The 10,075-nt window shown below is 37.0% G+C and overlaps 1 protein-coding gene across 1 annotated transcript; it reads left to right on the top strand.

The window, feature by feature from the left end:
- The first annotated feature begins 3,228 nt into the window (after positions 1–3,228).
- On the top strand, positions 3,229–7,934 carry LOC108671048. Its single transcript, XM_018158531.2, has 6 exons — positions 3,229–3,647; positions 4,089–4,372; positions 4,520–4,662; positions 5,978–6,128; positions 6,442–6,653; positions 6,869–7,934. Exons 1-6 carry the CDS (start codon positions 3,378–3,380, stop codon positions 6,904–6,906), a joined length of 1,098 nt encoding a protein of 365 aa, XP_018014020.1. The 5' UTR covers positions 3,229–3,377; the 3' UTR covers positions 6,907–7,934.
- The last annotated feature ends 2,141 nt before the right edge of the window (positions 7,935–10,075 follow it).

Genomic DNA, 10,075 nt, shown 5'->3' with positions numbered 1-10,075 from the left:
AGCTTCAAAACTCTAAGAGGAGATAAGTTTGCCATGACAATAAGTGTGAATGTTCAGGAGTGCGCGACTAAGTCCTGTGCGTATTGCAATAGGCACTCAATGTAGCAAGGATACAAAACTAAACATTACTGCAGCTTGATTCCAATCAAGGATGATGGAACGACTGCATGCACACCTCCTCATACGACACCAGGCGAGTAACTGAGCTTCAGCTGAAGCAGACACTCTATTGAAAGTGCTTGGCAGCTAATTTCCTCCTATTCTATTTGTTAAAGAACTCCCCCCCCCTCCCTTTCATGATCTGTCGTGAACGGATAAATCGACGTACATTGATGGTTTTGGTACCATTGGATAGGGCAGAATGTCAGCTGTAAGATGAGACTAAAAACTGGAAAAAGCAAAATCCAAAATTTTAGGGTAGATGCTCCCCTTAAATATATTTCAGGCCAATAAATAATGACAATTATCACAAATTTAGGTCCTGTCAAAAATGACCTTGTTGGATGAATACTATTCTGAGATTTGCACCATCCAAATTATTTCAATGTTTTTATTATTGGATTGTACAGTGTTGATGACAATATGTAGTAAATTTTTTATTCTACTCAGTTTAAGTGAAAATTGCAAAATGTTGATGAAGTGGGAGTTTCTAATTCTAAATTTGTATGTTTATAACAAGAAATGTCTAAATTTTTTAACTTGGGTGGCAAAAAGTTCAATCGTAGCTCTGGGCACCACTTTCTGGTAAGAAGTGGCAGGGAAGCCAGGCAGTTATGTATTCCATCATAAAGTTGAGCATACATGAAAGGTGTGATAAGCTAATTTATGTTTTGTAGGTCCAACTCCACAGTGAGCTTGTATGCAATTGGGGGAATCTTTATCAGGATCAATCATCAGAGAGTGCTTGCCATATTAAAGCTTCAGAATACATTTCTAAGTTGCCAAAGCTCTATCATACAGTACATTTTCTAAGTTTACAAAGCTTTATCATACATTTTTTAATAGAAAAATTTTAGAGGTCAACTCCTAAGTAATTTTTTCAATAAGTTATGGATTTAATTAACTGTTATAATAAGCAGGTAATGTATAATTGTTGAATATAGTGACAAATTACATGCATTTGGGAAGTAATCTATTTAGTGTACCTAGTAGCTTGTTTCGTGGGAAGTAATCTATTTAGTGTACCAAACCCATGGTTTGAAAAGAATAAGGGTTTTTTGGGGTTTTGAAGCCAAACCCATGGTTTGAAAACCATAGAATAAGTGTTCCATGGTTTGAAAACCATAGAATATGGGTTCCATGGTTTGAAAACCATAGAATAAGGGTTTTTCAAGGTTTTAAAGCCAAACCCAGGTTTGAAAACCATAGAATAAGTGTCCAGGCACCAAATTGTAGTAGGACTTTGAGTATACAAAAATAAATGACTGTGGCTACTCACTTCCAAAATATTGTTTTTTTTTTATTGAATGTGGATTGGATAGATTTTTATTAGGTGAGTAAGTCAAACTAGAAAATTCAACATTTTACTAATTAAAATGTAATTTGGTTTCAAGGGTTCCATGTGTCTTTTAATTTTGATATTTGCTCTTTATGTTTGCCCTTATTTCAAAACCACTTTGTCAAATATTTGCTTGAAAATTTAAAGCAAGAGGGGATCATAAAAGTAATAATGTCTCAGAAGGACATTACTAAATATCGACTTCATGGGGGATATCATACATACAAAATGTTGAAGTTCAACTCATTCTTTTATTAGTGAAATTTACCTCAACCTGCTCTTCATTGAATCCTCTATGCAGTTTTTCTCTGTGTACAATGTTTTGATACGTACCTAATTTATAAAATCAACCTTCATTTTGATTTACATGTACACATGTTGCTCAATCACAAAAAATTACATTATTGTCCCGTGTTTGACCCTAGGTATTTTACTTGGAAAATATTAGCAGGAACTCGAGTAAGAAAATTATTTTGTTATATTTACTAGATATTTACTGAAACAACATTCTTGCCATCACATTCACTGAGACAATATTCTTGCCATCACATTCACTGAGACAATATTCTTGCCATCACATTCACTGAGACAACACTCTTGCCATCACATTCACTGAGACAACACTCTTGCCATCACATTCACTGAGACAACACTCTTGCCATCACATTCACTGAGACAATATTCTTGCCATCCACCTTGCTCCAAGCCTCTACAGTCTAAACATTGTTCTGTATTATCAATCACAGCCAATATTAACATTTCCAACAAACCCATAATCGCCTCATACCATTCCTCATATGTTCTCTTACATTACTCTCACCCTTCTCATTCAAATCCATCATTCATCTGTCTCCAAAAGCCTCGCATCACATCAGGGGCTACAGTTCCTTTGTCAGTTGCACACAAAACAGTCTCACATTCACATGAAAATTTTGTGTAATAGCTCATTCATGAACATTCAATAACTTGTGCACCATAACTCCTTCAGGAATGATATATAAAAGTAATGAATTACGTAACAAAATTAAAGCAAAGAAAATGTGTTCTCTGAGTTAGAGAAAAACTATCCTGATGCCCTCTGGCAACTGTGATAGATCTTAATTTGAATATTTCTTGATGTAAAGCTGAGCAATAGAAATTCAACTGCACTTATCAGGGCTGCATTTCCATCCTTTTACAAGCATTTTCAGTACAAGCAAGTTTGATGTGCATGTATATGAGTTGAAATATTGACAGGTATAGCTCAAGAAATATATTATACTGCTTAAGGTAGAATCAAATAAGATGGTGATATTGATGAAATGAATGCTTAGAAAAATACATTATCAATAGTGGGAAATTTTTCAAAAATGAAAAAAAAGTCTGGAACTATGAGTGAAATGATTTAATAAAGAGGATTTGAAGTATTGAATGTAGAATCAATTTTTATTTTCTTAATTTATATAACATTTCCCATTGTTCTGTAGGTTATTGAATTTTAAGTTAGACATTAAATGTATTAACTACACAAACCTGCAAAAATGGAACCAAGGTCCAAGCTGGGAAAGTCCGAATATTTAAAAAGTATGGACAATATTTTCACTGATATTCTTAAGTTGGTGTCCATACTTTTTAAAATAATTTCTTAATAACCCAGGCAATTGGTCATTCTCATATTCTTTTTGAATAATTTTGATGAAGGCATTTGAAATTTAAGAAAACATCCATTAATATATTACTTTTCATTTTCAGATTATCAATTATTAATGACATATCATCAAATGTAAACTTGGAAGTTGGTATAGAGGAAATCCAAAATTTCTCCAACAGTGTAGTTTAATTGAATATTAGGTACAAATAGGAAAATTAATACTATCCTTTATTTGAAATAGCCAGTGCAATGCTGGCGTGTGAACTTTGTGATGAATACTTTGACACACACACACACAAGCCAGAATGCCTGACTTGTGGTCACACTTATTGTTTCGCCTGCATTTCAACATTACTTGAAAGGTTTGGAACCAAGATCTGTCTTAAATGTCCTGATGAAAGTGATGACGAATGTGAGGAAATTCTATGCTGTCGGAAATCAGAACCTTCAGGAAATATGATGGTACCTGAAATCAAAAGGCAGCTGGATTCTGCAACCCAGACTTGTAATTGGCTGAGTGTGAGTGGATTAGCTTGGATTGGATCCAATATCTGATTGCATTAGCTTATTGTTATGGCAAATCATGAACTCTCTCTTCTAAGTTAAGCAATCAAGCTGCTTGCCAGGGAAATACTAAGATCCAGAAAAAGGGTTAATCTGCAATACTGATCATACTCAAAACTCTGTAGTATACAGTCCAGAAGAAACAAATTTTCAATGAGGCTTATATCTGACATCTGTGTGGTATTGAAAACCATGATATCTTATGTATATTAGCCAAGTGACTGATCATGAGCCAGGTAATCTGTAATATATATGTAATCAGTAAATCACTCAAGACATAAATATCAGAATTTTCATATTGTTTTGTGTGGAAAAATACATTTGATTTATTATTTTATTAACTCAATAATAGAGAACTTGACTGATGAATATCCTTCATTTGTTAACTATTGACAGACATACAACACTCGGCCTGAGCTCCTGCCTGATGGTACATCGTGGACCGTCACAGATCATGCTGATGGACAGCAAGCTATTGCAAGCTTGTTGCACAAGAGGATGCCGAAGCACCTCATGGTGATATCAACGCACACAAGACCCATCTTTGAACTGCGAAATGTTATTGCTGGCATTGCTGCACAAAATGTTGGAAACATATGCTTGATGCCCATGGCCTCATTCTGGAGAGAGTTACAAAGCATGATGGATGAAGACATAGGAACTATTATCACAGAATTTGGGTAATTGAATTTATTAATACTTTTTGCCCTGCCTAGAAAGCATAAATGTTGGAAATCAAAATTAAATTCTTTGTTGATAAAATTGATGCCGTTATGGTTTTCAACTGGTGCCATTCTCTAATTTTTTCTCTCTATCTCTGGTTACAGAGACCATCTCGTGGACCTGTATGGCACTCCAGACCAAATCCTGGCACACAGTAACACTGGGAAGTGTGTGCCTCGCAGTATTGGTGTTCGCCTTGCCAGCCACAAAGACGTAGTGCGCTGTACTGCACTTGCGGAACCAATTGGTAAATTTGCTATTTTCAAAGCACTTGAAGGCTCTAGAAAATTTTTTGCTCATTTCCATAAGCAGTTTGTTATAAATATAATATTCGGTGGGACAAAAACTGTGAAATAATTCTTGGTGAAAAAAATCTTGAACTAAGATGAAATGAGTCCTGATATGAAATAAGCAACTGGTGAAACATTTTGAAACAAGCTTAATTATCTCCATTAGTGTTGAGACACCTATTCATGCTCTTTAACTGGCTCGAATCTAACAAAATGTTGCATAGAAATTACTGCTTGGAGTGCCTACTAACTGACAAATGTGATCTGTGAATCTACTTGGAATAAGCCAGCTTCTGAGATCTTGTTCTTACTCGAAAATAGGTTCAGAGGTTTTGTAATAGTCTCGAAATAGGTACAGAGGTCTTGTAATAGTCTCAAAATAGGGGCCGAGGTCTTGTAATAGTGTCAAAATATGTGCAGAGGTCTTGTAATAGTCTCAAAATAGGGGCAGAGGTCTTGTAATAGTCTCAAAATAGGTTCAGATGATGCAGATGTCTTGTAATAGTCTCAAAATAGGGGCAGAGGTCTTGTTATAGTCTCAAAATAGATGCAGAGGTCTTGTAATAGTCTTGTAGCAACGTCCCGCCTGACTTCTTTGATCAATCCACCTAAGAAATAGTTCATTTTTTGTGTTAACTTTGTCATAGCCGTTTTGCTCCTTGTCAGTTCAACACCAGCCCTGTACCAGTAAACAATAAACTTGAATCACAGCTTACTCCAGCGTCTCGCTAGCCTCTGAGTGTCTAGAAAACCTTTATTACCGCATTGTCAGATCAATCTTTACAGTCTCAAAATAGGTGCAGAGGTCTAGTAATAGTCTCAAAATAGATGCAGAGGTCTTGTAATAGTCTCAAAATAGGGGCAGAGGTCTTGTAATAGTCTCAAAATATGTGCAGAGGTCTTGTAATAGTCTCAAAATAGGTGCAGAGGTCTTGTAATAGTCTCAAAATGGGCGCAGATGTCTTGTAATAGTTTCAAAATAGGTGCAGAGGTCTTGTAATAGTCTCAAAATAGGTTAGGTCTAGTAGCTATTTCAAACTATCGTCAGTTCTGAAAAGATCCGGTCAAAGGACCTGTTTTTCGATCTCCTGTGAACAAGTCACGAAAAGTACAACAATCGGCGACAGGCCACATCAGGTCTATTCCTCAGTGCCGACATCACTATATTATGATATGTAAGCATCAAGTATTGAGAATCACAGAGCTGATGGGGAATAGATTCTTGTGTAAATTGAGTATTGTTTGTTTATTGGATTGCAATTTATCCAACAGATGACATTTGCTGCCTCAGAGGAATCCCGAGCAGCACTGGCTGCTACTTGAAAACGATCAAAAAGATCTGTCGCTGGCACTTCCTTGACCTCTGTAACATTGACTTGGACTGGATGTTTGAAATTGTGTCGTGCAGCATGACTAGTGACAAGTAAGTACCGGTATTCACTGCACAAGTCCTCGTTAACAACATTCATTTTGCCAGCATGGCATTTACTATCTCGACATAGCTCATTGGTCTTGCAAGCAATTACAAGACACATGATTGATTGGTTTATGATGCATGAAAGGTGCTTCTAAATCAATAATTGTATTACAGATAACCTGATTTACACAGAAGAAAATTCTTGGGTTAGAAAGAGTGAAAGACTAAAGTGTTGTATGTGTTTAATTAAAGAAAATTATACCCATGCGTCTTGCAATGTGGATGAGCGATAAAATATCCTTTGTCGTACACGTTCCAGCTCTTGCCCGAACCTGGTGCTGCCGAGGGACAAGCTTACTCACGACGGCGTTAAGCGGCTGTTTGAGACCTTGAGCAAGTGGCGATCAACCTATTCATCGCAGGTGACCATATACTGCGAGCCGCAATCCAAGCTCATGCTGTCACCAACTAGTGAGAAACTAAAATGTGCCGAGTTGTCAATCTTCAGCATCCTTCAATGGAAATCAGAACGTAAGTAACTAACTAGCAAAACGAAACTCAAAATAATTTGATGCGAAATTTTCTTTGAGAGATAGAAATTTGTAAGGACAAATTTTTCATTTTCAGCAGAACATAATTAGCGCCCTGGAAATATGATGCTAGTGGTCAAATTTCATTTTTTGTATCTTAACAATACCATGTTTTGTCTGTATTTTTTTTTTAACATCCCTTAATATTCTTTCCAGTGACGGGCAAAAGGTCAACTTGTCAACGAATGTTCTAAACAAGCCATGGTGGTCCCGTCCATATACCTTGGAGAATGGTTCTACTTGGCCGTGGACTTATACAGTGTTCTCAGTTTATGCGAGAAAGTGTCCTAAATTTTGGCGTGTATTCAACATAAGGGTGCTTGTATTTCAAATTACTTTTTAGCCTAGACACGTGCATGATATCGTGCCTGGTCTTCCCAGTGGAACATTTTCTTCTATTGAAACGAATGACGCCGGGTTAAAGCCTTACGTGCCGAATACCTGTAGAGTAATAGAGCTTTGTTTCTCAATGGAAATCATTGGGTTGGTATTTTATAAGTTAGTTAACGATCGGAATATCCTTGTTTGAATCACGACCATTTAGTTACTCTTCTTAGCTAGTAGTGTTGTTTGTAGCTCTGTGTTTGGTTTAGGACTGTTCAGGCGCGACGTTGAAGCCGAAGTTTTCTTGATGAAAATCTTTTGTTTGTTCGTTCAAAAGAAAATTCATGTTTTATTTTTATTTGCTTTCTTTTGTTGTATCGTGTTTGGTTATCCTTTGGTCCAGGCCCACGTAACCTGACGCGGTCTTTGTTTTATTGTCCGTGGCGCATTGAGTTGAGCCTCAGATTTGCGATGATATGACATCCTTCAATGATAGAAATGGTATAACGTTTGTGGTGATATGACATCTGTTAATGATGGAGGGTTTAAAGCGTTTACGATAAGGTCATGGGTTACTGATGTTGGTGATGCTCTTGTGGTGATAAATTGGGTTGTAATGATGAATATGGTGAAGCTTCGGTGGTGTGGACGTCGTCCTAGAAAAGTCATTCGCCCTTCGTAGTTATTGACTGAAAAAAAATCATTCCAGGAATTGAAGCGCACGAGCCTATTTTAAATTTATTATTTTCGGACTATCTATAGTTTTATTACAGTTAAGGTTTCCTGAACTGGGCGCCCGATAATATGGATTCTTGCATAGTAAGGATTTGGGAAGAACTTTTGTGATTTGTAGTTTTATATTTATTGGAGCTTTGCAATACACCGGAAATGTTTTGCGTCCCGGAGTTTCTATTTTCCTTCCGTCTGAATGTTCGATGCAGTTCACGGAATATTACACTCAGGAAAATGAATTTTTTTTACACTGGTAGCCAATTTGCTCAGCAAACTAAGTCAGGTTGACCCACTCAAGAGCTAAGTATGTATCAATAGATAAAGTATCGCTCGTGCCTACGAGGAGAGACCTGGCACCGTACGTCCAGGATGTAGTGACATCCTGGAGGCTGAAAATGTTGTACTTAGGCTTGTCGCCCTCACATCTACTTTTCAGCGCAGCTAACGTGAGTTTGGAACTTGCGGGACAACTTCGACAAAAATTGTCCTGGGACTTTTACCGAGGTTGTTTTGGGGACTTGTACTGGAGTTAATAATTTTTTACGGTGATCGTAAGTGCAACAATTGATCTTGAAACTCTCAATACTTCAAGAGGTCTTGTGACGCGTGTTCATGCCCGTCAGACCTCTAAGAGCCTGTAAGAGGGGTCTACACAAGTGGAAAGCTTTGGGAAAGGTTAAAAAGACTAGTTCTTTCTCTACACAGGAAACAAAAAAGGTGGTGAATAAATTTAATACAATAACCTAGTAATATAAACATCCAGTTGTGTTTATATTACGTCAATCTGGGTTCATAATTTCAAGTCATTTGTCGATTATTTTCATATGAAAAAAAAACTGAATATATCGGACTAAGTCGTAACCGTGACCGAAATAGTACCAATTTAGTGTTTTTTTATGCAGCTCACAGCCTCACACTGTTGTAGTCAGTCTCAGCAATGTTGGCAATCATGACTGTCACGCTACTCGAAAGTCGGAACTGAAAATTCTCCGTGATTTCATCTGCAGAACTCTAAAAACTTGGTTGCGTGCAGCGGTTCTTGCGACTCATCAGAGTGGCCACCACGTGAAATTGTATCTGGAATATGCTTTTTTTCGTGCTTTTGAAGGCAAGCTTTTTTCTCCTGTCGGCAGGTTTTATCTCATGCGACGAGAAACCAAAGATCTTAGCAAGTTAGCCCTGAAAGGTAGTCTTAGATATAGCTGTAGCCTGCAGGTAAGATTAAGGATTTGCGGTAAGAACTCTGTAGTGCCGTTCTTTCATCTTCTAAGTGTCTTGAATTGAATAGTGATATTTTGTTTATTAGCCGGTTTCACTTAATATAGGTGGCAGTTTTTTCAATTTGAATTACATTCGCGACTTGCATCGTAAATTTGCCATGCTTTATTTTTAATTTTCTCACATATCTACCTTTACTCTTTACTGTAATTAGCGACTTGGAAATTTAGGCTTGTGTACACTGTACGTACAGTATACCATTCAGACATGTTCAAACTCCGTCGGTTTCTGATGTCTCCCTCAAATAACAGCTTTATTTTAAATAAAATAGTCTTATTTGGTTACTGATTCAACTTGACTAAATCAACCTCATTGTTTTTGCTGCTCTCTCTCAAACGATGCTGTTTCTACGATGGAGAATTTAGCTTTTTCCAGTAGTCTAGTTTCCTTTGAGCCATCGAACAACGAACTTTTAACACTGGCAACATGAGCTTTGTGCTTACGCAATGCGTTGAATTGCGTTCGTATTGCGATCAATTCGATGTTAGCCTTCAGTCCTTCACCACGTACGACATGAATGATGTTAGCTTGAGCTTTTCTCGTGGATTAATGGGGAAATTGATTTATAATTTCATATTCTCGATGGGATTATAGGTACGACATCTTATGATCTCGTATCATAGTCATATGTATGATATAATCTACAATTTTTTTTACATCGATCAGTCAGTCGGTCTGACTCGGTCACTCCCCATGTAAAAATATCTTCTCATCTTTTAAATTATTGTATACTCGTCGGCCAAGCGGTGTGCGGCTCAATGGGCTATATATATGCTTACCGCCAATGACACACGAGCCAGCACAACTCATTAGCAACTATATAATACTGTTCTCTGTGTTCAGACTTTTATTGATATTATTAACACATTATAATTAGAATTTTGTTCTAAACTTGCTAGAATGTGGCTCAATTTTGTTACTAAAATATATAATGTCTATTGGAGTCAGTTGTCACCATAGAGAGATTGTGATGCAGGCTTGTCACCCATAGAGAGATTGTGATGCATGCTTGTCACCCATAGAGAGATT

The sequence above is a fragment of the Hyalella azteca genome, unplaced genomic scaffold (genome assembly GCF_000764305.2).
Source record: "Hyalella azteca isolate HAZT.00-mixed unplaced genomic scaffold, Hazt_2.0.2 contig9153, whole genome shotgun sequence".
Taxonomy (NCBI): domain Eukaryota; kingdom Metazoa; phylum Arthropoda; class Malacostraca; order Amphipoda; family Hyalellidae; genus Hyalella; species Hyalella azteca.
The sequence above is the reverse complement of the archived record's forward strand: the minus strand, read 5'-3'. Positions and strand labels throughout refer to the sequence as shown.

Excerpts from the sequence above, each read along its gene's own strand:
- LOC108671048 (XM_018158531.2), top strand. The coding sequence starts at position 3,378 with ATGCTGGCGTGTGAACTTTGTGATGAATACTTTGACACACACACACAC. Across the intron at positions 3,648-4,088 it reads AGACTTGTAATTGGCTGAGT|ACATACAACACTCGGCCTGA; the intron begins GTGAGTGGATTA and ends AACTATTGACAG. Across the intron at positions 6,129-6,441 it reads TGCAGCATGACTAGTGACAA|CTCTTGCCCGAACCTGGTGC; the intron begins GTAAGTACCGGT and ends TACACGTTCCAG.